At 50.2% G+C, this 26,325-nt stretch overlaps 1 protein-coding gene across 4 annotated transcripts in view; it reads left to right on the top strand.

The window, feature by feature from the left end:
* TLK2 (tousled like kinase 2) overlaps positions 1 to 26,325 on the top strand; it is a 55,888-nt gene that overhangs the window by 22,300 nt on the left and 7,263 nt on the right. For 2 of the 4 annotated variants that reach the window (XM_068166395.1, XM_068166394.1), the window contains 11 exons: positions 700 to 867; positions 1,899 to 1,994; positions 4,790 to 4,882; positions 6,463 to 6,573; positions 8,331 to 8,467; positions 11,170 to 11,322; positions 16,803 to 16,869; positions 20,695 to 20,792; positions 21,141 to 21,222; positions 23,648 to 23,739; positions 24,816 to 24,905. In XM_068166395.1, the coding sequence (XP_068022496.1) occupies positions 700 to 867; positions 1,899 to 1,994; positions 4,790 to 4,882; positions 6,463 to 6,573; positions 8,331 to 8,467; positions 11,170 to 11,322; positions 16,803 to 16,869; positions 20,695 to 20,792; positions 21,141 to 21,222; positions 23,648 to 23,739; positions 24,816 to 24,905 (1,187 nt within the window). The remainder of the gene's footprint in view (positions 1 to 699; positions 868 to 1,898; positions 1,995 to 4,789; positions 4,883 to 6,462; positions 6,574 to 8,330; positions 8,468 to 11,169; positions 11,323 to 16,802; positions 16,870 to 20,694; positions 20,793 to 21,140; positions 21,223 to 23,647; positions 23,740 to 24,815; positions 24,906 to 26,325) is intronic. The other 2 variants (XM_068166396.1, XM_068166397.1) reach the window with 2 other exon arrangements.

Genomic DNA, 26,325 nt, shown 5'->3' with positions numbered 1-26,325 from the left:
CCTCTTGAACCCCTCCAGGGATGGGGACTCCACCACCTCCCTGGGCAGCACATTCCAATGGCTAATAACTCTCTCTGGGAAGAACTTTCTCCTCACCTCCAGCCTAAACTTCCCCTGGCACAGCATGAGACTGTGTCCTCTTGTTCTGGTGCTGGTTGCTTGAGAGAAGAGACCAACCCCCTCCTGGCTACAACCTCCCTGCAGGGAGTTGGAGAGAGCAAGGAGGTCTCCCCTGAGCCTCCTCTTCTCCAGGCTAAGCAACCCCAGCTCCCTCAGCCTCTCCTCCCAGGGCTGTGCTCCAGACCCCTCCCCAGCCTCCTTGCCCTTCTCTGGACACCTTCAAGTCTCTCAATGTCCTTCTTAAACTGAGGGGCCCAGAACTGGACAACAGGACTCCAGGTGTGGCCTAACCAATGCAGAGTCCAGGGGCACAATGACTTCGCTGCTCCTGCTGGCCACACTGTTCCTGATGCAGGCCAGGATGCCATTGGCCTTCTTGCCACCTCTTGTTGAGTTTTCTGATCCCTCGCCATTTGCCGCCGGCCCATTCCTGAGCTGCTGCTTCCCTGACAACAGTTTTGGCAGAGTCAGAGAATCCTATTATTTTATTTTATTTTTCCTATTTCAGTTTTTTTTATATATATATATGAGGGATAAAAGAAAGAAGGCTGACTGTGTGTTTTTCTGCCTGTGTTCCAGCGGCGAGTGGAGCAGCCGCTCTATGGGGTAGACGGCAGCACAGCCAAGGAGGCGCAGGAGGAACACTCTGCTCTGCCAACCCTGATGTCGGTGATGCTGGCGAAGCAGCGGCTAGAGAGTGAGCAGCTGGCCCAGAGGGGAGGTGGCCTCTGCTTTACTTTTGTCTCGGTGAGCAGCTCGCAGGAAGGTTGCGGCCCGGAGGGATGTTGCTAGTTGAGGGCTGGGGGATGTGGAAGCCGGCCGGCAGTTCAGGCGCGGCCTGCTTTGGCGGTGACCCGCTCTGACGTCTTCTGGTAAGTCCATGAGGATGTGGAGCTGCTGGAAGTGGGGTCCAGAGGAGGCCGCAAAGATGATCAGAGGGCTGGAGAACCTCCCCTGTGGGTGCAGGCTGAGGGAGTTGAAGCTGTTCAGCCTAGAGAAGAGCTTCAGGGATACCTTTGCACAGCCTTCCAGTACTTGAAGGGGGCTGCAGGAGAGCTGGGAAGGGACTTTTGACAAGGGCTGGGAGTGATAGGATGAGAGGGAATGGATTGAAGCTTGAGGAGGGGAGACTGAGACTGGAGATTAGGAAGAAGCTCTTTACAGGGAGAGTGGTGAGACAGTGGAACAGGTTGCCCAGGGAGGTTGTGGATTCACTCTCCCTGGAGGTATTCAAGGCTAGGTTAGATGAGGTCTTGAGCAACCTGGGCTGGTAGGAAGTGTCCCTGCCCATGGCAGGGAAGTTGGAACTTCCCCGGTCCAACCCAAACCATTCTGTGAGTCTATGAATCTTCCTTGTGAAGAGTTCTAAATCCCAGGCTTTGCATGTTAGCTTAAAACTCATGTTGTCTTATTAATGGCTCAGAACCTTCTGAAGATCAAAATAACAGCATCTGAGAGGCTAATCTGATAGATGGGGGGGGGGAAAGAACAAAAGAATGAAGTCTGGTCTTGCTGTGAGAAGTGTTTGTTTTGGCCTGGCTTGCTCTCAGCTGACATGAGTTATGTTAGGCTTTTAAAAGCTTTTGTCTTTCAGCAGGTTGGGCCAGGCTTCCTGAAAGAAACTGACTCTCTTGTTTTACTGCACTAAATCTCTAGAGAATTCTTAAACTTGAACAGGAAAGCTTGGTGCCCAGGCCAGGCTGCCCCTGGCTGTGAAGATCAGCATTATCTGCACAGGCACAAGTGGAATATAACCATGCACTGACTTTCTTTTCCAGGCCCAGCAAGGCAGCCCATCTTCTACTGGATCAGGGAACACTGAGCATTCCTGCACTTCCCAAAAACAGATTTCCATCCAGCACAAACAGTCCCAGGTATAACTTGCTGATCCATGTCTTGGGGATGAGACTGAAGCTTGATGCAGCTTGTCTTCCATGCCAGGGTAGTAGACAAAATGCTTCCAGTGAAAAGATTTAAGTAGTCCCAACTCGGTGTGGATGGAAGTGGATGGCTCTGAACAGCCCTTAGCCTGTAAAGGATGCTTGCAGTTGCTGTCCAGTCCTGAGGCTTTTCTGTGTCAGTACAGCCATGTGAATGTGCTGAGGAGAGGAACACCTTAGCTGTCTGCTGCAGTTCTGGTGTGTCCTCAGTTCTTCACCTTGAAGATGTGAAGCAAAGCTGAGTGACAGCTGTGAATGCCTCTGCTCCAGCCCTGCTGCATCCACACTGCTAACAGCACAAATACCCACAGTCCAGCTGCAAGTGCTTTGACCTCTGCACCCATGGAATAGTTTGTCCTGCCAAGGTGGAATGTGATGTGTTCCTCTCCACTGACCTGGACTCCAGAAGAGGAATAGCTCTTCTGACTCTGCTGCTGTCTTTTCAGTGCCTTCTAAATTCAGGTTCTTCTGTGGCTTTTATGGAAAGATTTACTTTTAGCTGTGTCATCTTCTTCTGTTGCTTACAAGGATGTTCAGCTTTATCTGCAGTGCTTGTTTCTTCTCCATGCCTGCTTTTAGTTGTCTTTCTCTCTCTGATTTCTCTGTGACTGACTCTTCCCTTGAGTGGTTTTGAAATGATCAGTTTTGTGTCAATCATTTTCACCCATCAGTCTGTGTCAGAGATGATTTTATTGCTGGGAGAAGTTCATTCTCCATTTCCCCAGCAGGTGGTACAAATTCTTTGTGCATGAAGAAGAGCAATTCTACCTCTGGGGATACTTAAATCTCTGAGCTCTGCTGTCAGCAGGGTCACATCTGTTGTCTGTGTTGTTCAAATACTGGTCTGTGAAGATTTCTTGCTAGTGCATGGAGAATTCTTGGGCAGGAGCAATGCCATAACTTGAGAAGCTGCCAGAGATAACTTCCACATTGCAGGCCTTGCTCTCCCAACACCAGTGCTGAGAATAGTGGTCCCTCCTGGAGTGAGCAAGATGGTTTTGTTCTCTCCTGTGCTTTGCATGTCCACAGGGTGCATCTTGAAAAGTCTTAACACATTATCTGAGCAAGTTTTCTGCCAGTGTTCAGCGTCATGGTGGTCTCCAGAGGTCTAGCTAGAGCCCAGGCTTAAGGCAAAGAATCCAGGAAGATGCTTGACTAGTATGATGAGGACACTTAAGTGTTCTTGGTTTTCCCTTTCAAACCTGTTTGGGGTTGATAAGATTAGAAGAAAACAATATGAAACAAACCCAACAAAACCCACCCATCACCACCAAGAAACCAAGCAAAACCCCACCACAACAAGAAAAAAGACCAAATCTTTCAGTGATTTCCAGTTTGAATCACTTCTGGCAGTGCCAGAAGCAAGCCAAGTGTCAGCAGGACTTTTCTCAGTGTTTTCAGTTGGTGCTGGGGCCCTCCAGGTGCTCTGAGGCAGGGCTCTGAGTTGTCATGAAGTCAGGAGCATGCATCCTGAACTGTGACTTCATCTGGCAGTGCAAGCATGGCAGTGCACTTGGCAAAACGATGTAACAGTCACTGGAGAACCTTCCTGCTGCTTGGCTGAGCAGCTGCAGCCTTCACGTTGCCTTCAGTGACAGAAACTTGTTTCTCAGGCAGAAGTGAGGTGGCCTGCCCAGCCCTCCCCTTTGTCTTTTGGGCTTTAGGCTCACCTTGCTTGGTGTGCAGAGCTGGCAGGTGCTCTTTGTGATCATTCCCATACTGCACATAGGTAGAGAAGCAACTGTCAGCCAGGTTTCTCTCTTACTGCATGCTGCTGGCTTCCAGGCAAGCCTGAACTCTGGGGAATGGTTATGCTAAAAACTACACAGATAAGTCTCTGCCAACTCTTTTCAGAACCCAGGATAGCCACTTGCCAGCCAGGTACCTGAGATCTCTCTATGGAGAGAGATTCCACTGGCTGCTCTAGGTGCTGCCTTCATGTAGACACTGGCTTCTTCCCCTTTTCTTCCTCACTGTTAATGAGAATGCTGAGCTGGAATTACTCCTTCTGCTAGAGAATAGAGTACCTGTCCTTTGTCCTCTGTTCCTGGGCATAGCTCTCACTTTACTGCTGAAGGTATTTGAGATGTGCTACACCTCATAAAACTTTCTAAATAGGATTCACTCAGGAACTATAAAGCTTAGCAGGTACTAATGCATCAGTTTGGCATGAGCAATGGCTTGTGCCTGATACTTGATATTCCTGCTGTCAATCTCTTGTAATACCTTGGAATGAAGACCTGTGTTTTCTGTCAAGACCACCTTAGAACCTACAGGTATTGTCTTTTATCTAGCAGGTGGTTGTCTGGAGCCATGAGAGATCTCATAAATCTGAGATTCCAGCTGAGGCTGGGAATTTGCTGCATTATTCTTAAGCCTGTTTCTCCTGTGTGGGCTATGGCACACTGCAGGACAGTGAATGTCAGAGGCCACCCAAGGAGTGGGCAGAACTCAGCTGCAGAAGCAAAATTTGCAGGACACAGGATATTGTAGCCCTTTGCTTGTGACAAGTCTGTGTTCTCCAGAGCAGCTTTCTGCTTGCTGTGTTGGAGGAGCTCGCTGTGGAGTGAGAAAGTGAAGAAGGGAGGAAGTTGTTCCCCTGACTGGTAGGATTCAGGGGGTCAGTTCCTCCTTAGACCAGCTGTTAGATCAGAGGGGGTTACACTGTGCTCACTAGGAAATACCAGCTGGTTTTCTTACATGCCATTTGTTGTGATTTTCCCCTGCAGTCTGACCTCACAATGGAAAAAATATCTGCACTAGAAAACAGCAAGAACTCTGACTTGGAGAAGAAGGAGGGGAGGATAGATGACTTATTAAGAGTAAGTACTAAAAGTGGGACAAGTCTGCTAAAAGCTGCTATTTAAAGACACCTGGAACATGTGTGCCAGCTAGGCTGCAGAGCAGGATTTTGTGTGCCATTTGTAGAGCCAACACTTGCAAGGTAAAACAAATCCACTCACCCCTGAAAGGTAATTACCTGGCTTGCAGATACTCTGGGCCTGTTTGGCTCCACAGGCAGTGTGGCACTGCCTGTCTGGCTGTGCAGTGCAGGGTTCGTGTCCTCAGCACTGTTCTTGGCCTTTTTTTGACCTGTTGCACACTTTTTGTTTGCACACTTTTTTTTGGTGCACACTTTATTTTGCTAGCTAACCTAATGTGTTTCTCTTCAGAATTAGTCCCTCTGAACACTGAGGAGCTGACTCTGCTCTGTCAGTGACGTGCTCAGTAGCCTCTCAGTAGCCTGGGAGGGTGTGTTGCAAAATGTCCATTCATGAGGGTGGTGAGACACTGGAACAGGTTGCCCAGGGAGGTGGTGGAAGCCCCCATCCCTGGAATGTTTCAAGGCCAGGCTGGATGTGGCTCTGGGCAACCTTCTGTAGTGTGAGGTGTCCCTGCCCATGGCACAGGGGATGTTGGAACCAGATGATCTTTGAGGGCCCTTCCAACCCTGACAATTCTGTGACGTGTCTAGAGATGAGGAGAATGTCTTTAGGTCAAACCTAAAGAATAAAGCTTCTCTTAACCCACTGATGTTCTTCAGTAGAAGATAAATAACTTTAAATCAAGGATGGCTTAATGGAGGAGTTGTGAGTGATAAAGCTTTCATCAGCTGGAGGGGTACCTCTTGTGTTGGGAAGGATTAGAAACAAAGGGAGAAGAGGGAAAGCTCTCTGTGTTTGTGTCTGGTCTCAGCACCTAAAAGAGCTAAGACAAGCTTGTAGAGAGACACAGAGATGTGGGCTTGTAGGAAACAATCTGTGAAGCAGGAAATAGATTTCTTTCTTCCTTTTACCATTTGCTGTTTGATCAGAAAGCAGGCTGCTGGTTGGAAGGGAGATGGCTAAGTGAACTTGTCATCAATGCAAACAGTGGCACATCACATCCTGCTGTACTCTGTGGTGGTAAAAGCAGCAGCTGCTGCTGAGAGCAGTCTGTGTGGTGGGGCTGCTGGATAGTAACTGGAACAAGAGTCTAATTGAAAGTGCAAAGGGAGTTCCCCATCCTTTTCCCCTGCCAGTATTGTGGCTGCAGAGGGAGGATAGTCCAGGGGTGACAAAGCTATTTTGAGATGTGATAACATGGCAAGGTCTTAAATGCTTGAAAAACCAACCAAAAAAAATTGATCAAATTCCTTGTGCCTGTGTTCAGTTCCTGTGATGTAAAGCAGGATGGAGGTACTTTCCTGTTCCAGAGAGGCATTAAGATTTGAGTGGGCTGTAAAGTGAAGAGCCTGGCTTAGGTGTTTTAAGAGGAACTTGGTCTCTCTTCTTTTGGTTTTCTTTTTGATCCTGCTGGCTTGCTTTCTTTAATGCTGGAGAAACCTCTTCCTAGGTGATGCTTAAGTGTGCCTCTTGGAGTGGTTTAAAGTCAAAAGCTTTTCTTCTCTGTTCGCTTTTAGGCCAACTGTGATTTGAGGCGGCAGATAGATGAGCAGCAGAAGATGCTGGAGAAGTACAAGGAGCGGTTGAATAGATGTGTAACAATGAGCAAGAAGCTTCTCATAGAGAAGGTGAGCACTTGCAGTCCTGGTTCATGGCCTTGAAAACTCCTCAGGCTTCCTTTTAAGCAGTGAAAACCTGCTCCTGTGGCTCCAGTGATGAAAAGCAACCGGAATTCTGTCTTGAATGATTTCTCTGCAAGCGGGAATGGAATCCTAAGGCTGAAGGTCATAGACTGCATTGGGTTGGAAGGGACCCTCAAAGGGCATCTTATCCAACCCCACTGCAGTCAGCAGGAACACCTCCAACTCGATCAGGCTGCCCAGGGCCACATCAGGTCTGATCTTGAATGTCTCCAGGGACAGGGCCTCAGTCGCATTTCTGGGCAACCTGCTCCAGTGTCTCACCATCCTCTTTGTAAAGAACTTCCTCCTGATGTCCAACCTCCCCTGCTCCAGTTTCAAACCATTGCCCCTTGTCCTATCACTACCAAACCCTTCTAAACAATCTCTCCCTAGCCTTCCTGTAGGTCTCCTTCAGATAATGAAGGTCTCCTTGGAGTCTTCTCTCCAGGCTGAACATCCCCAATTCTTTCAGCCTGGCTTCATAGGATAGGTTCTCTGATATGGTTCAGAATGGTTTGGCTCGGTGGTTTTTCACAGTCTCAGGCAAGGGAGGGGAGATCACCCTTCAAGTCTGAGCAAAAAATGCATCAGGCATAGCTTGATTTGGAAACTCTTAGATCCAAAAGGCAACACAGCCCAGCTCTGGCAGTAGAAGAGCAGTGTCCCATTGTGCAGTGAAATTGCCAGATACACTCTGTGACATGGGCAAGTGATTTAGACCTTTCCTTCTTTCACAGAGCAAAGCTGGAGATGGTGGGGTTTTTTTGTGTAACACTCAAAACAGCATATTAAAGACACTGGGGAAAGTGCCAGGCTGCTGTTTGCCAGTGTCCAGCCTGCTTCAGTGTTGAAAGTTTTCCAGGTTTCCTGATGGTTAAACAATGCAGGGCTTTGATTGCTCTTTCACCTGCTGGCCAATCACATCTATTGTTTGTGGGCACTGGGTGGGCAAAAGCAGCAGGGTGCTGGCCAGTACATCCAGTCTGTTTGAGGTGATTTTGTCACAGAGCTGATTGTTCTTGGCTGCATGGGACTCCCCTTTCAGGGAGGACTTGTAACTGGGCTAGGTGTTGGTTAGACCTGGCATCCAGATGGGTGCTGTGCAGCTCCAGGGAGGAGCTTTGCTGCTTCATCTTTACTCTCGACTGACTGAAACTTCGCTGCTCTCATCTGGAGCCTTGGAAATTTCCTTTCACTTAACACAAATGCTCTGTGAGTGACACCATACTGCTGGTTGGTGACCTAACTGAGATTGTGTCACTTCTGGGAGTGGTGCAAGTGTAGGACTGAGCTGGCTGATCACTGTAGCTTAGTCTTGACAGTGATTCAAGTTGTGTTTTCTTCCTTCATCTCCTGGTGGAGTGAATAAGGGGCTGATCAGAGCCACTCTGGAGTCTAGCAAAGCTATTCATACAAAAGGGATAGTTTTAATCCTTCTCTAGGCTGATGATAGAGTGGGAGAACTGCTCAGACAGTAATGGGGAAGGCAAGGTGAGGCTAAAATGTCAGAAAGGAGGCAAACAAAGAGCTGTCAGAGCAGGGCGAAGCACCAGCAACAGCTTGATCAATGATTTTCAGCTGGGTTTCAGATAAGCAGAGCTGAAACAATGGCAAGTAATAAGAATTGGTAGAGCTTTAAAAGACAGCAGAGCTCTTAGCTGCTAATTTATGGCTTCTCTTTTTTGCCTGTGTTTTGTTTTCAGTCAAAGCAGGAGAAGATGGCATGCCGAGATAAGAGCATGCAGGACCGCTTGAGGCTGGGGCACTTCACCACCGTGCGGCACGGCGCCTCCTTCACCGAGCAGTGGACAGATGGCTACGCCTTCCAGAACCTCATCAAGTGAGGACAAACACCCTTTAACTTCAGAGATGGAAAAGATCTTCAGTTGTGTGTGATGCCATGCATGTCAGATTGTGGGAATGGTGTGGCTGATGCATGGCAGGATGGGAGAGGAGCTGAGCTGCTGCTGCTGCTGGGGAACATGTTTGTGTTGAAGTGAGAAATGTGTTTCCACTTAAACCTCCCAAGAACTGAACTGGAATGGAATTGTTTGAATTGGCCTCTGGGTTGGGAAGCAGTAAGCTGTGCACTAAGTCCTCACCTGGAGTGCTGCATCCAGCTCTGGAGCCCTCAGCATGGAAAGGACATGGACCTGATGGATTGGGTCCAGAGGAGGGCCATGGAAATGATCAGGGGACTGGAGCACCTCTGCTACGAGGACAGGCTGGGGGAGCTGGGGGTGTTCAGCTTGGAGAAGAGAAGGCTCCAGGGAGACCTAATAGCAGCCTGCCAGTACCTACAAGAAGGCTGTGGAGGGACTGTTTACAGAGGCCTGTAGTGATAGGATGAGGTGCAATGGTTTGAAAACAGAGGAGATTTAGATTGGATGTCAGGAAGAAGTTCTTCACCCTGAGGGTGGTGGAACATCAGAGCAGGTTGCCCAGAGAGGGGGTTGAGGCCCCATTCCTGGAGATATTCAAGGTCAGGCTCAACAAGGCTCTGGGTAACCTGATCTAGTGGAGGATGTCCCTGCTGACTGCAGGGGGATTGGTCTGGATGACCTTTGGAGGTCCCTTCCACCCCAAAGCATTCTATGATTCTGTTCTCAGTGCACCTCCCTGGCTGTGCAGTGTTTAGGATAGAGGGTGGGCCAAACTGTTGCATGTGTCATGAGTCAATCAATTTGCTTTGCATACTTGCAAACATTAGTCAAGGCAGGCTAATTAGCTGCTTTTTAATTTATTTTTTAAGCAGAAAGTAGAGAAGCTTAGAAGAGAAAATCCATACTGTTTAACTTCTTCTGCCTCCTGGTAACAGCGATCAAAGGGGCTGCAGAAACCTGGAAACGAAGATCAGAGACCTTTTATGCAGGATGTTAATGGAAATAGCCAGGAAATTCCCACCTGGCCTAGGCCTTGAAGTAGGACTTGGCAAATTAATTGCATTGGAGAGAGCTCTCTCTGTGTGATCTTTAAATTCATAGCACTTCTCTGTAGCCTGCTAGAGAGGTGCAGCTCTTGTTAGGCACAGCTGAAGGACTTCAGAATTCTTCCTCAGTTTTGTGTTCTAAGACCTGGAATACTTCAGGGATATTTGCTTGCAGTCTCAGCCTCTTTTTAAAAGTGAATTAAGCATGGAGATGCTCAAGTCATTTAGACCTAAAGTTGCAAGAATGCTCTTATCATAGACCCCCAAAAGCAGCCATCAGCAGATGGGCAGAAACAGGAAGCCTCCTTGCACAGAGAACTCTTTGGCAGCAGGGCCAGAGTGACAACCCCAGCGCCAGCACTGCTTCCCCAGGGACTGCGGGGACACGGAGAACCATAGAATCAGTAAGGTTGGAAGAGACCTCAGAGATCAAGTCCAACCTGTCACCCAACATCTCATGACAACTAAACCATGGCTCCAAGTGCCACATCCAATCCCCTCTTGAACCCCTCCAGGGATGGGGGCTCCACCACCTCTCTGGGCAGCACATTCCAATGGCTAACAACTCTCTCTGGGAAGAACTTTCTTCTCACCTCCAGCCTAAACTTCCCCTGGCACAGCTTGAGACTGTGTCCTCTTGTTCTGGTGCTGGTTGCCTGGGAGAAGAGACCAACCCCCACCTGGCTACAACCTCCCTTCAGGGAGTTGTAGAGAGCAAGAAGGTCTCCCCTGCACCTCCTCTTCTCCAGGCTAAGCAACCCCAGCTCCCTCAGCCTCTCCTCACAGGGCTGTGCTCAAGGCCTCCCCCCAGCCTTGTTGCCCTTCTCTGGACACCTTCAAGTCTCTCAATGTCCTTCTTAAACTGAGGGGCCCAGAACTGGACACAGGACTCCAGGTGTGGCCTAACCAATGCAGAGCACAGGGCACAATGACTTCCCTGCTCCTGCTGGCCACACTAATCTTGATATAGGCCAGGATGCCCTTGGCCTTCTTGGCCCCCTGGGCACACTGCTGGCTCATGTTCAGCTGCTGTCAATCAGCACCCCCAGGTCTCTTTTATCATTGCAAAGTGTTTTAAGATCAAATCTTTTTTTATCTTGGAGGAGAGACTTTCCTTAGTGCAGTTGGGAATGGTGTTAGTGATGTTGCAGAAAACTAAGGGGAACTTTAACTGGACCCCTGAAGTGCAAGGATACTTTTTTCAGACAGTGCCAGGCTTCAGGAATAGTTTTTTACAGGAAAGTCTGATATTTAAAACAGGGCCTTCTAGGAAAGAGTGTCTGGAAAGTGAGGGACTTGCCCTGGACCTCTGGCTTTTCCGTGAGGTTAGCAGCTCCTTGGTATTGGATATCCTCTGCATGAATAAAACCTTTCACTTGCTAAAAGGTTTCTGTGGGCCAGGAAGAGAATCCCCTTTTATGCAAAAATACCTTGTGAAGGATCTGAGTCATGATGTTTGGCACATCTCCCCCCTCCTTTTCTGCCCAGAAATGCTGCTCCCAGCCGAGCCGAAATTCACTGCTGCGAGCCAGGAAGAGCCGGAAGCAGCCAGGTACATACCGTTAGCTACCCTGCTTCATGGCTTTCTCTGCTCTTGTTTTCTGTCTTTCCAGGCAACAGGAAAGGATAAATTCCCAGCGGGAAGAAATAGAAAGGCAAAGAAAACTGTTAGCAAAGCGGAAGCCCCCTGCGATGGGCCAGACCCCTCCGGCCAGCGCCGAGCAGAAGCAGCGCAAGAACAAGACCAACGGAGCGGAGAACGAGACGTAGGTCCCCTCCCTTCCTGGGCCGTGGCGAGACTGAGTGCTCTCATCAGAGGGGAGTCCTAGAAGGGGAGAGGTTGGAAAGGACCTCCAGTGATCACACAGTATCACAGTATCACTTAGGTTGGAAAGGACCTCGAGGATCATCGAGTCCAACCTATCAACACAGACCCCATGACTAGACCATGGCACCAAGTGCCACGTCCAATCTCCCCTTGAACGCCTCCAGGGTCAATGACTCAACCACCTCCCTGGGCAACCCGTTCCAATGATGAATGACTCGCTCGGTGAAGAACTTCCTCCTCACCTCGAGTCTAAACCTCCCCTGGCGCAGCTTGAGACTGTGTCCCCTTGTTCTGGTGCTGGTTGCCTGGGAGAAGAGGCCAGCCCCTTCCTGGCTACAACCACCCTTCAGGTAGTTGTAGAGGGCAATGAGGTCACCCCTGAGCCTCCTCTTCTCCAGGCTAAACAACCCCAGCTCCCTCAGCCTCTCCTCATAGGGCTTGTGTTCAAGGCCTCTCACCAGCCTTGTTGCCCTTCTCTGGACACGCTCAAGTGTTTCAATGTCCTTTCGTTGCGTCCAACCCCGCTGTGGGAGCATAGAATCAGTGAGGTTGGAAAAGACCTCAGAGATCATCAAGTCCAACCTCTCGCCCAACAGCCCCATGCAGAGCTACAGGCTGGGGTTGGAGTGGCTGAGAGCTGCCAAACAGAGAGGGACCTGGGGGTGCTGATTGACAGCTGCCTGGACATGAGCCAGCAGTGTGCCCAGGTGGCCAAGAGGGCCAAGGGCATCCTGGGCTGCATTAGGAATAGTGAGGCCAGCAGGAGCAGGGAGGTCATTCTCCCCCTGTACACTGCACTGGTGAGGCCACACCTTGAGTCCTCTGTCCAGTTCTGGGCCCCTCAGGTTAGGAAAGATGTTGAGCTGCTGGAAGGTGTCCAGAGAAGGGCAACAAAGCTGGGGAGGGGTCTGGAGCACAGCCCTGTGAGGAGAGCCTGAGGGAGCTGGGGTTGCTTAGCCTGGAGAAGAGGAGGCTCAGGGGAGACCTCATTGCTCTCTACAACTCCCTGAAGGGAGGTTGTAGCCGGGGGGGGTTGGTCTCTTCTCCCAGGCAAGCAGCACCAGAACAAGAGGACACAGTCTCAAGCTGTGCCAGGGGAGGTTTAGGCTGGAGGTGAGGAGAAAGCTCTTCCCAGAGAGAGTCATGTGTCATTGGAATGTGCTGCCCAGGGAGGTGGTGGAGTCCCCATCCCTGCAGGTGTTCAAGAGGGGATTGGATGTGGCAGTTGGTGCCATGGTTTAGTCATGAGGTCTGTGGTGACAGGTTGGACTCGATGATCTTTGAGGTCTCTTCCAACCTTGGTGATACTTTGACTAACTCAACCATGGCTCCAAGTGCCACATCCAATCCCTTTTTGAACATCTCCAGGGATGAGGACTCCACCACCTCCCTGGGCAGCACATTCCAATAGCCAATAACTCTTTTTGTGAAGAACTTTCTCCTCACCTCGAGCCTAAACTAGGATCATTTAGGGCAGGTCACATAGGAAGACATCCAGAAAGGTTTTGAAGGTCCCCAGAGAATTACAGAATGTTAGGGGTTGGAAAGGACCTCAAAAGATCATCCAGTGCACCCCTCCTGCCAGAGCAGGGTCACCTAGAGTAGGTCACACAGGAAGGAGACTCCACAACCCCTCTGGGCAGCCTGTTCCAGAGCTCCATCGCCGTCACAGTAAAGAATTTTCTCCTCATGCCCTGGTGGAACTTCCTGGGTTCCAGCTGGTACCCATTGTTCCTTGTCCTGTCACTGGGCACCCCCAAAAGGAGCCTGGCATCTTCATCCTGACACCCACCTCTCAGATACTCATAGGCAATAATCAGATCCCCTCTTAGCCTTCTCTTCTCCAGACTAAACAGCCCCAGGGCTCTTCATAGGAGAGATGTTCAAATGGAATCTTGCCTTGCCTCTAGGCTTCACTCCATGCACAAATGAATCTTGTGGAATTAGCCTGGCATTCAGCAACATCTGGCTGCAGTTCTAAATAGTTTTCTTTGGAGTAAAACATGAATCTTTGCTGAGTCCAGGCTTTGCCTGAGCTTCGCTTCTTGGGTTTTGAATACAGTGACTTTCAGTATTCCTGCTGCATCAAGTTTGCAAAGCACTGTCTGGCTGAAGTGTTGCAACCTCAGGAGTGATTTCAGCATCACTGTGATCTGTGGTGCTTTCTTAAAGGGAAAAAAACCCCAAATGGCAGGCATTTAGAAGCCTTGGTTCCCCTGAACCTTCTGGTGAGGCTTTTCAAACATTCATTTGGTGTGCTGCAGAAAGGAAGATGCTCCCTCTCTCTGAAGATAGTGCCTTAAGCACTGACCTGTATCTCCAGAGCAGCCCTTCACAGGTCTCTGAGTCAGGGAAATGGGAAGGAGTTGAAGTGCTGCTTTCTTCTTACTGAAGATCTTCCTTTTTGTTTCTTACCTCTTTTGAAGTCACTGATGCTCTGAGAGTTCCTTAGACAGGAAAGTTGTATCTCACAAGAGACTTGGGACATTACTTGCAGTGAGCTTTGTGAGTTGAAAAGATGTTACCTCGTAGAATCACAGGCTGCTAGGGGTTGGAAGGGACCTCTAGAGAATATCCAGCCCACCCCCATAGCCAGAGCAGGGTCACCTAGTGCAGGTCACACAGGAACACATCCAGATGGATCTTCAAAGTCTCCAGAGAAGGAGACTCCACAACCTCTCTGGGCAGCCTGCTCCAGGGCTGCAGCACCCTCACAGTGAAGAAGTTTCTCTTCATGTTGAAGTGGAACTTCCTCTCTTTCAGCTTGTACCTGTTGTTCCTTGGCCTATTATTGAGCACCACCAAAAAGAGCCTGGCCCCTTCATCCTGACACCCACCCCTTAGATATAGGCATTGATAAGTCTCCTCTTCAGGCTAAACACCCCCAGCTCTCTCAGTCTTTCTTCATAGGGCAGATGTTCCAATCCCTTCATCATCCTCATAGCCTCTGTTGGACTCTCTCCAGCAGATCCCTGTCTCTCTTCAACTGGGGAGCCCCAAACTGGATGCAGTATTCCAGGTGTGGTCTCAGCAGAGCAGAGTGGGAGGAGAGCTTGCTGGACACACTTAACACTCCAGGACACAATTTTTGCCCTCTTGGTCCCACAGTCTTCTTTTTCTTGCCATGGACCAATAGCATAACCTCTCAGTGGCACTTTGCTTTTTGCACTCTTAAATCTTCTGGGCACGACCTGACGTCAGAGTTCCTGCAGCCCTTTGAACTCTTGGTCTTTGAAAGTGCCTGTGAAGCAAATGCTGCCACTGCCTTTTGCAGTCACAGCAGGGCTGGCACATGACTGGGTGAATCAGGAAATCCAGGGTGCTCTCTGCAACCTCAGGGGTGCCCCACACAGGATGGTGATGCCTGCACATCAGGGCTGTTGGCTTGGAGGGCACTGTGTGCTTTCTGCCCATCACTAGCTTGACTAGAGGACATTGACCCCTTCTTGTGGCCACAGCAGCTTAGGAAGCATTAAAGCAAGTTTCAAAGCTGTCCTCCTGTATTGCAGGAGTTTGGAGAAGTAAATGGAATGCCTGGGCATGGATGTCTTGACTCTTCATTATGGTGACCTTTCAGTTTTAAGGGACAGGAGAAGACTTTCCCCACTTCCACAGGGATATTTTTCCCCAGCAGCCTACCTAATGCAGCTGTGGTGTGGCTTGTTCTGTAGAGGTGGCAGCACAGCTCTTGCTGTGCCTGGAAGTCATGGTGGTGTCTGCTACCCAGAGAGCTTCTCCCTCTGGTGTGAGCCTGCCTTGGTGTGATCCAGTTTCACCTGGGTTTGCTGCTAAGTCTTTTTGTGCTTCCAGCTCTCTTCCTCTCTGCTTCTTGCTGGTTTATCATTCTTCCCTGATGGATTTCAGGGCATTATCTTTGTGGTTTAGAAGAGCTTCTGGTGGTGTCCTTGATGCAGACTGTTTGCCAGTGTATGGATGTGGTTTGTGTGGAGTGATTTAGCTTGTGAAAACAGTGGGTTTGGAAGCAAATTGAAGCAACTGTGCTGACTGTTTGTTTAATCATTAGTTGGGCTGTAAATGCTTTTGTTGGACTGATGTGGATCAGGTACAAAATGGAGGAAGATTTATTTCTTCTGAAATCCTTACAGAGGCTGCCTTTGAGGCAGGTTGAAAACACATCCTGGAAGGTTGGAAAAGACCATTAACCCAGCACTGCCAAGTCCACCATCTCCCTGAGTGCCACATCTGCGTGGTTTCTAAACACTCCTGGAGACAGTGGTTGCAGCACTGCCCTGGGCAGTCTGTTCTAATGTCTGAGCACTCTTCGAAGTGAAGAAACTGCTCTTAATATTCACTTTAAATTGCTTCGTTTCATCCTATCATAGACTCAATAAGGTTGGAAGACCTCAAAGATCATCAAGTCCAACCTATCACCCAAGACCACCTGACTACTAGACCATGGCACATCCAAGTGCCACATCCAATCCCCTCTTGAACACCTCCAGGGATGGGGACTCCACCGCCTCCCTGGGCAGCACATTCCAAAGGCTAACAGCTATCACTTTTTTCTTGAGAAGAAAGGACTGACCCCCAGCCTGGCTCCAACCTCCTTTCAAGGCAGTTGTAGAGAGCAGTGAGGTCTCCCCTCAGCCTCCTCCAGACTAAACACCCCCAGTTCCCTCAGCTGCTCCTCACCAGCCCTGTTCTCCAGACCCTTCACCAGCTTCGTTGCCCTTCTCTGGTCCTGCTCCACCATCTCAATGTCCCTCTTGGAGTGAGGGGCCCAAAACTGAACTCAGGATTCACCCTCTCACCAGTGCCATGTACAGGGACATGATTGCTTCCCTAGTTTCTGAAAGCTGAATGAGAAGCAAGCAGCTAAACTCCTTTTGAGTTATCTTTCTTCTTTGCTCCATGGTTCTTACTGTGTCTTAACAAGGAGAGGAAGGTCCCATGATGCAACTTGAAACATGCCCCCCTGAAACTAGTTCCTAGCCTCTGAATGAGAGAGGTTTTCATTCAGGAAGATTAAAGGGGTTGGTCTCTTCTCCCAGGCAAGCAGCACCAGAACCAGAGGACACAGTCTCAGACTGCACCAGGGGAAGTTTAGGCTGGAGGTGAGGAGAAAGTTCTTCACAGAGAGAGTTGTTAGCCACCGGAATGTGCTGCCCAGGGAGGTGGTGGAGTCCCCATCCCTGGAGGTGTTCAAGAGGGGATTGGATGTGGCACTTGGTGCCATGGTTTAGTTGTCAGGAGGTGTTGGGTGACAGGTTGGACTTGATGGCCTTTGAGGTCTTTTCCAACCTTATTGATTCTATGATCAGGGCTTAGGCTTTTCATTCTCGTTTATATTGATGACTGGGGGGGGAAAGTACAACCAGTTGCAGAGTTTACCTAACAGCTTGTTGCCTTTGTCTGATGTTGATGCCTGATGCCTCGGGGTCTGTGTCTCCTGTGCAGGTTAACGTTAGCGGAGTACCACGAACAGGAAGAAATCTTCAAACTCCGGCTAGGTCATCTTAAAAAGGTGAGAACCCCCTGCACCAAAGGCCTGTGGGAAGCTGATTGATGGAGTGTTCTATGAATGCCCTGGTGAGAACCCACCTGGAATGCTGTGTGCAGTTGTGGAGCCCCCAACACAAGAAGGGCAAGGAGTGGGTCCAAAGAAGACCATGGAGATGTCTCAAGGGCTGTAGCACCTCTGCTGCAAACAGACTGAGAGTTCATAGTATCATAGTATCAGTCAGGGTTGGAAGGGACCACAAGGATCAGCCAGTTCCAACCCCCCTGCCATGGGCAGGGACACCCCACACTACATCAGCCTGGACAGAGCCTCAGCCAGCCTGGGCTTAAACACCTCCAGGGCTGGGGCCTCAACCACCTCCCTGGACAACCCATTCCAGGGCTTCACCACTCTCATGGGGAAGAACCTCCTCCTCACCTCCAGCCTGAATCTCCTCACCTCCAGCTTCATTCCATTCCCCCTAGTCCTATCACTCCCTGAGATCCTGAGCAGTCCCTCCCCAGCCTTCCTGTAGACCCCCTTCAGATACTGGAAGGCCACAAAGAGGTCACCTGGGAGCCTTCTCTTCTGCAGACTGAACAGCCCCAACTCCCTCAGTCTGTCCTCATAGGAGAGGTGCTCCAGCCCTCTGCTCATCCTTGTGGCCCTTCTCTGGACACCTTCCAGTTGAGGCTATTCAGAAGAGAAGACCCTGGGGAGACCTTAGAGCAACCTTCCAAGGTTTGAAAGGGGCTGCAGAAGAACTGGAGAGGGCCTTTTTTCAAAGGTATGGAGTGCTGAAGGGTAATGGCTTCAAACTGGAAGAAGCTGGATTTAGATTAGACATTAGGAAGAAATTCTTCCCCAGGAGGGTGGTGAGGCACTGGAACAGGTTGTCCAGAGAAGTTGTGGAGACTCCAACCCTGGAGGTGTTCAAGGCCACCTTGGATGAGGTCTTGAGTAACTTGGTCTGGTAGGAAGTGTCCCTGCCCATAGCAGGGGGTTAGAACTGGATGATCTTTAAGGTCCCTTCCAAGACAAAGCAGTCTCCAAAATCTCTCTGTCAAGGTCACTGCTGTTTGTTTGGTAACTGAGAGATTCTTGGGGCTTGAAAGCCATGCCCAGGAGTTTGTAATTTATCTTTTTACCCCAAGGCAGTGGCATTGAGGAAGGATGTTCTTAGCTTCAGTAAATAGATATCTGTGTCCTTGCAGTTAGGACTTCCTGCAGGGAGTTCCACTGTTTTGGAGCATCTTACTCTGCCACTGTGATCTGCCTAGTCCTGGGCTCTGCTCATGTCTGATATGGGGGAACAGGAAGGAATGGACCAAGGGAAAAAAATGAGAACACACCAAAGGCTGCAGCCATCATTGACTTCCACAGAATGGTTTGGATTGGAAGGCACCTTCAAGATCATCCAGTTCCCACCCCCCTGCCATGGGCAGGGACACCTCCCACTAGAACAGGCTGCTCAAGGCCTCACCCAAGCTGGCCTTGAACACCTCCGGGGAGGAGACAGCCCCAGCCTCCCTGGACACCCTCACTGTAAAGAATTTATTTCTTTGCTGGATTGAGTAGCCAGCATTATCAGTAACAGCCCCAGCAGATCTCTTGGGCTTTTGGAAGGTAGCCCTGGTGGAGTGGTTGCCTTGCCTTTCTGTTTCCACACACACTGGCTTCAGTAGCAACTGCACCTCTCAGGGAGGCTATATTCAGAGAGGCTGTTGGTTACCCTTCAGTTGCAGCAAGCTACAAATAAATGCTCTGGGATGCTTCAGCAGATGAAGTACTGCAAAGGAATAGATCTCTTCTGCCATTTGCTGCTTAGCTGGGATCCCTGCTCAGGCCAAGGATTTTTCTCTCCTGCATGAAACAAAGAGGGAAATGCATTGCTGGAGACCTTCTTTTCTCAGGTGGGGCCTGAGCTCCACACTTAAGTTTTGCTCCTGTAACCTTGACACCCAAGTTGAATGCAAGGCCTCATTAATGCTACTGTGCTCCTTGTTGTTTTCAGTGGCAAGGGAATGTTAATGCCCACATGGAATCTGCTGGCACCCTGCCTGTTTTACTGCCCTGTGAGCAGAGAGAGGGAGACAGGCAGGGGTATGCCAGAGGCATGCTTGCTGTACAGCTTCCAGATGGCTGGAATGGATTCATTGCAGGTCCATCCATGCTGGCATCTCGTGTGCCAGCCTGGAACAGAGGAATCCATTTGGAAGTGGAGCTTACTGGAAAGTGAAGTCATGTTCTGGGATTGGGGCATTGTTTGAAGCTATGCTTACCCTTCTCCACTTTGGGAAACTGGTTCATTCTTTAGGCTTAAAAATAGAACAAGTTGAGAAGGGAAGGAACAGAGGAGTCACAGGACAAGTGGATAGCTGTCTCTCTTGGGTCACAGCTACCAAATAATGCTGCTCAAGGCACATGCTTCCATGGGTTGCAACCCTGTCCACAGTGTTGTGTTTGAGAACTAGGACTTCCAGCTCTCCAGTCTGCCAAGACTTCCACAGGGCATTAAGTTACACTCTGACCACTTACTGCTGATAGGACCCAATGTTGTCCTTCAAGGCTGTCACTAAATCTTACAACTGTTTTGGTTGGATGAGACCTCTAAGATCATTGATTCCAACCATAACCTAACACCGTCATGGCCTCACACTTCTGGAACACTTCCAGGGATGGGGACTCCACCACCTCCCTGGGCAGCCTGTTCCAATCCCTGCCCACTCTTGCAGGAGAGAAATTTTTCCTCATCTCCAACCTAACCCTCTCCTGGCACAGTTTCAGGCCATCTCCTCTCCTTCTATCACCTGATGCTAGGGAGAGGAGACCAACTCCCACTTCACTCCAACCTCATTGCAGGGAGTTGTAGAGAGCAATGAGGTCATCAGTGTCCATCTCCTCTAGATGCTGCCCCATTCCCATTTATCATCTTGACATCCCTGATCCTTACTTCCAAGAGCTGTCTCCTTTCTCTTGTCCCAGCAGAGGCAGAGAGATCCTACAGAAACAGCCCCACAGCACTTGGGGCTGGAGCAGGGCTGGAGCAGGGCCAGAGTAACAATGCTTCCTAGTTACTGAAGATCATAGAATCATGAAGGATCTCTAAGATCAAGTCCATATGTTAAAAACAAGGGAAGTGTCAAGATCTGCCTGCTCCTGTCTGTGTGGGGATGTACACAAAGCTGCCCAGTCAGTTTTTATTCCTCTCACCTTCCACCTGGCTCTTGGCTGGCTGTGACCTTCTCTCTCATCTCCCACACAAGTTATTTACCAGTAACTCCTTCACAAGTGGAGCTACACCTGCACTTGTCCCCCACAAGGCAGCTGTGTGCTAGGCTGCATCAAAAGCAGGGAGAGCAGCAGGACAGGGATGGGATTCTGCCCCTCTGCTCTGCTGAGACCCCACCTGCAGCACTGCATCCCTCAGCACAAGAAGGACCTGCAGCTGCTGGAGAGGGTAGAGAGGAGGCGAGGAGCTGGAGAACCTCCCCTATAGGGACAGGCACAAGGGGCAGTAAAGCTGGAAGGGGGAAGATTGAGACTGGAGATTAGGAAGAAATTCTTTGCAGTGAGGGTGGGGAGACACTGGAACAGATTGCCCAGGGAGGTCATGAATGTCCTGTTCCTGGAGGTGTTGAAGGCCAGGCTGGATGAGGCCTGGAGCAAGCTGGGCTGGTGGGAGGTGTCCCTGCCCGTGGCAGGGGGGGTTGGAACTGGATGAGCTTTAAGGTCCCTTCCAACCCAGCCCAAACTCTTCTGTGACTCCATGAATTTCTGTAACCCAGGTGGCAATGCCAAGTGCTTCACTTCAGTGCTGTGTTTTGTTTCTGTCTTCCCCTTGTGCAGGAAGAAGCAGAGATCCAGGCGGAGTTGGAACGGCTAGAGAGGGTTAGAAATCTACATATCAGGGAATTGAAAAGGATACACAATGAAGATAATTCACAGTAAGCACATGGCATTCAGGGCCAGGAATGTGTAACAGTTACTTCATTTGCCCCCCATCATATGGGCAAACACATGAATCCCTTTTAAACTGATGTCCTAACTTCATTTGTCACCTGGGGGGTGGCACAGGGTTACGGCTTCACCCATGACAAAGGCTTCCCAGCGCATCAAGCTACCACTCCATAGTCTCTTACCAGTGCAAACTGATCAAATAGTATCAAACCTGTTAGCCACTGGCACCATTGTAGTGTTTTGTTGTGTTGCTGAGCCGTGTGGTGGCTGTAATCCAGTGGTGCACTTGTTGCATTCTTTCTGGTGGTGTTCTCAACCTGTGCCTTTCTCCCCAGATTCAAAGACCATCCCACGCTAAACGATAGATACTTGTTGCTACATCTCCTGGGTAGAGGTGGCTTCAGTGAAGTATATAAGGTAAGGTGGAAGTGGCAGTCTGTGGTGGGATCTGCAGGCAGCAGGATTGTTTTTTTCACCCTGGTTTGCTCCCTGGGCTCTGTGTGTGGTTGTGGAGGGAAGGAGGGGAGGGCAAAGCACGTGGTGCATCTGGCCTGCGTTCGGGGGCTTCAGATTGTGAGCTGCTGCCCTTGCCCTCAGAGGTCAGATCTCCTGCCAGGTGTGTTACTTCAAGACAGGGCTGCAGCAAATCTGCAAGACAGGGAAGCAAACCACCTGTTCCTTCAAGGGCTGCACACACCTGCAGTAGTGAAGTTGTGTTGGGTATGGCTTAGCAAGCCGGAACCTTAGATCTTATTGCTCTCTACAGCTACCTGAAGGGAGGTTGTAGCCAGGTGGGGGTTGGTCTCTTCTCCTAGGCAAGCAGCACCAGAACAAGAGGACACAGTCTCAAGCTGTGCCAGGGGAGGTTTAGGCTGGAGGTTAGGAAGAAGTTCTTCCCAGAAAGAGAGATTGGCCATTGGAATGTGCTGCCCAGGGAGGTGGTGGAGTCACCATCACTGGAGGTGTTTAGGAAGAGACTGGATGGGGTGCTTGGTGCCATGGGTTAGTTGATTAGATGGTGCTGGGTGATAGGTTGGACTTGATGATCTCTGAGGTCTTTTCCAACCTGCTCTACCCTACCCTGCTCTACCCTACTCTGCTCTACCCTACTCTAACCTCACTGTGAAGAAGAGAAAATAGCTGCAATAACAAGGGCAAAGAGCTCTTGTAAATAACAAGAGCCTTCATTTCCTGGGGGTAGAAGGCTGGTTTTTTTTTCCCTTGTGTCCTCATTTTACACTGTGAAGTAGCAGCCTTGGGGGGGGGGGGGGGGTGTGCAGTCTGGGGACTTCCCCTGCAGCTGAGGATTAATTGTGTGTCAGCATTGTTGCATGGCCAAGAGCTGGGATAATGTGGTGCTTGCTCTTTGACTTATGCTCAAAACCTTTCCACTTGTAAATACTCCTTGTCTGCACCCAGCAGTTCTTCATTCATGTTGAATTTGGCTAGAGTGACAGTAACTTTGCCAATGCAAATCCTGCAAACTTCAGTCAGTTGTTGTTTTGATGCAGGACAACAATAGATATCTCAGCCAGAGTGGGGCTGGGCTGCTCAGGTAGTGAAAATAAAGAGGGGGCTGTGCATTTGAGCACTCTGAATTGCTCCTGGGAGCTCTGCTGCCCAAGTACTTATGTAAAGCAGGAATCCATATTCAGCCTGGAGAAGAGAAGGCTCAGGGTTGGAAGGGAGCCTGCAAGAAAGCTGGGGAGGGACTTTCTACAAGGGCTTGTAGTGATAGAGCAAGGAGCAGTTGGCTTTGGGCTGGAAGAGGGCAGATTTCAACTGGAAGTTAGGGAGAAATTCCTCACAGTGAGGGTGGGGAGGCACTGGGACAGGTTGCCCAGGGAGGGTTGTGGATGCCCTGTTTCCTGGAGGTGTTGAAGGCCAGGTTGGTTGAGGCTTAGAGCAACTTGGTCTAGTGGGAGGTGTCTCTGCCTGTGGCAGGGAGGTTGGAACTGGATGGTCTTCAAGTTTCCCTCCAGCCTAAACCATTCTGTGATTCTGTGAAGTAGAAAGCCTTGGCTCCACAGGTGAAAGTAAAAGGCTGTGAATGCTTCCCACCTGACTGTGCTTGAGAGTTGTAGCTCTGTTACTGAAACAAGAAACCCTTAGCCCTTCTTCTCCAGGGTTTTGGCCAGTCTCTAAAGCATTAGGAGTCAGATAGACAACATTTTGGATGGACAAAGCTTATCCTTGTGTGCTTGTAGTGGGATTTTGCCCTGTCCTGTACATCAGCTGTTGCTGCTTTCACACCAGGTAAAAGATTTGTGTTCCTCCAAGAGCACAACTGCAGGGCTCTGGCCTTTTAAAGACTGTCTGAACAGTAAGGACCTGGAGGGAGAACTACAGCCCAAGATTTACACACTTCTGCCATTGACTCCTCCAGCTTCTAGAAGAGCTCAAACGTTGTGCTCCAAGAGGGAGAGCTGAGCTGCCAGTGTGAAACAACACATGGAAAACCCCCTGTACCCTTCTAACTGAGTGTAGAAAATTATAGGTGGCTTGGGGGAATAATGGCAGTGCCCTCCCCAGTGTGATGAACTGGCTGTGTTTTGGGAACTTGGCCTTTCTGGTCCCATTGTAGCTCTGGTGCTAAGATGTCAAGCTAAAGGCAGCATTAGTTAGAGCCCATGGGGGAGGCCAGATCAAAGCACATTCAATTGTTTTCAGAGCTGCTTGGTTTCGTGGGTGAAGCTAATTGCATCAAAATGTGGGTTTGCTCTTCACTCAGTTCTGTCCTGATGCTTATTTCCTGGGTGGGGACAGTGCCCTGTTGGAGCTTGTCTGCTTTGGGGGTGTTGAAGTGGTGCTTCCTACTGATCTTCAGCTCTTCTCTCTGCAGGCATTTGATTTAACAGAACAGAGATATGTAGCTGTGAAAATCCACCAGTTAAACAAAAACTGGAGAGATGAGAAGAAAGAAAACTATCACAAGTAAGTAAGGCTGGAACAGCAGACAGCCATGTTTCCAGATCCAGCCTGGGTTTGGGTATCCAGTGCCTGTCATCAGGCTGCCTTTGTCTCCTGCTTTGCCAACTTTTTACCCTCTGTTGGCATTTCCCCTCCCCTCTGCTGCCTCTTTCCCCCTTCCCCCTCCCCTCTGCTGCCTCTTTCCCCCTTCCCCCTCCCCTCTGCTGCCTCTTTCCCCCTTCCCCCTCCCCTCTGCTGCGTCTTTCCCCCTTCCCCCTCCCCTCTTTTGCCACATGCTAAAAGCCAGTCTCTGTCCCAGTAGCTCCTTGCAGAAGTTATGGTCAGATCAGAAAGCTTCCAAACATAACACACAGATTTGATTAAACACCATGACACAAGGTTTTAAAACACCAGTACCAGAAGCATTAAAGTGACTTCTGCCCCTCTGAAATGCTCCTGTAGGAAACAGCTGCTCATGCCCAGCTCCCAGGTGCACACCTGCACTGTGCTCCCCCAAAGCCATCCCTTTCCCTTTGCTCCCTAGAATCCCTTCACAAATAGGCCTGTAGGTAGGTCATGGCTTTGAGGGGAGGTACAGGAAGCCTTGGTTTGGGAGCTCCTAGTGCCATGAGCTGTGCAGAATGGCAGCCAAACCTTCTCAACAGAGTTTCAAAGGGGAGGCTGTGATCTTAGTTCCCCAGCAAGTCCCTGGGACCAGCTCAGCTGAGTTTGAAGCCTGGCCCTTGGGCTGCTGAGCACTGGGGTGGTTGTCTAGAGTGTGCTGATGTCTCTGTTCAGCTCTCTGGGATCCCTTAACGATTTATAAAGAGGTTATTCTGTTTTGGCAGGCAGCACCATTAATCAAGAGCAGTTATTCTGTAGCACTGCCAGAGTCTGAGATGCCCTCAGATGCTGTGGCTCTCCAGAGCTGTTCTGCACAGCTCCTCCTTCGCTTTGCCTTTTCTTCGGCCGTCCGCGCGGTGCGCCTGGGTTTGAGCAGGGCTGGGCTGCTGCGTGATGTGGTGTGTTGGCTGTCTCTGCCTGCAGAGCTCAGAGCTGAGTCCCCTGTATGGCTAATGCTCAGACTTGCCTCCTTTCAGACATGCATGTAGAGAGTACAGAATTCACAAAGAACTGGATCACCCTCGAATAGTGAAGCTTTACGACTACTTTTCGCTGGATACTGACTCGTAAGTGTTGTGCTGCTGTGGCCTTTCACTTGGCCTGACCCCTTCACTACAGACAAAGCATTTGGTCTCTTGAAACCTCCCAGGAGGGACCAGAGAGTCCTAGAATGGTTTAGCTTGGAAGGGACTCCAAAGATAATCCAGTTCCAACCCCCCTGCCATGGGCACAGACACCTCCAACCAGCCCTAAGTTGCTCAAGGCCTCATCCAGCCTGGCCTTGGACGTTCATTGGCGGTGCTGGAGCATGTCCAGAGAAGGGCCACAAGGATGAGCAGAGGGCTGGAGCACCTCTCCTATGAGGACAGACTGAGGGAGTTGGGGCTGTTCAGTCTGCAGAAGAGAAGGCTCCCAGGTGACCTCTTTGTGGCCTTCCAGTATCTGAAGGGGGTCTACAGGAAGGCTGGGGAGGGACTGCTCAGGATCTCAGGGAGTGATAGGACTAGGGGGAATGGAATGAAGCTGGAGGTGGGGAGATTCAGGCTGGAGGGGAGGAGGAAGTTCTTCCCCATGAGAGTGGTGAAGCCCTGGAATGGTTGTCCAGGGAGGTGGTTGAGGCCCCAGCCCTGGAGGTGTTTAAGCCCAGGCTGGCTGAGGCTCTGTCCAGACTGATGTAGTGTGGGGTGTCCCTGCCCATGGCAGGGGGGCTGGAACTGGCTGATCCTTGTGGTCCCTTCCAACCCTGACTGATATATGATACTACAATACCATCCACAGCCTCCCTGGGCAAGCTGTTCCAGTGTCTCACCATCCTCAGTCTAAAGAATTTCTTCCTAATCTCTAGTCTGTATCTCCCCTCTTCATCTTAAACACCCACAGCAGTGTTGCAGGCTGTGCTGCAGAGATGTCTGAGGCAGTTTGAACATTAGTGGGTTTCTAGAGATGCCAGCTCACAAACCAGTCTGCTGCATTCATGTTGGATGTAGTGCTGTAGTAGTAAATCCCAGCATGGTGGGGTTGGAGGGGACCTCTAGAGATCACCCAGTCCATCCCCCTCCTAAAACAGGGTCACCCACAGCAGGTTGCTCAGGATCACATTGTCCAGGTGGGTTTGGAATCTCTCCAGGGCATGAGACTCCACAACCTCTGACCAGCCTGCTTCAGGGATCCAGGACTCCCACACCAAAGAAGTTTCTCCTTAAATCCTCCTCTTAGCTGGCTTGGGCAAATATCCCAGCTGATAGAGATTTCCAATTCTGGGTGTCACAGTTCACAGAATCACAGAGTGTTAGGGGCTGGAAGGGACCTCAGAAGCTCGTCCAGTCCAACCCCACTGCCAGAGCAAGGTCACCTACACCTGATCACACAGGAACACATCCAGGTGGGTTTTGAATATCTCCAGAGAGGGAGATTCCACAACCCCCCTGGGCAGCCCCCCACACTTAACTGTGAGGGATCTCTGACCTTTGCACTGCTGAGCATTGA

Source organism: Melanerpes formicivorus, unplaced genomic scaffold (assembly GCF_026170545.1).
Source record: "Melanerpes formicivorus ecotype bairdi unplaced genomic scaffold, bMelFor1.0.p_v2 SCAF_100, whole genome shotgun sequence".
In the NCBI taxonomy this organism is placed as follows: Eukaryota; Metazoa; Chordata; class Aves; order Piciformes; family Picidae; genus Melanerpes; species Melanerpes formicivorus.
The sequence above is the reverse complement of the archived record's forward strand: the minus strand, read 5'-3'. Positions and strand labels throughout refer to the sequence as shown.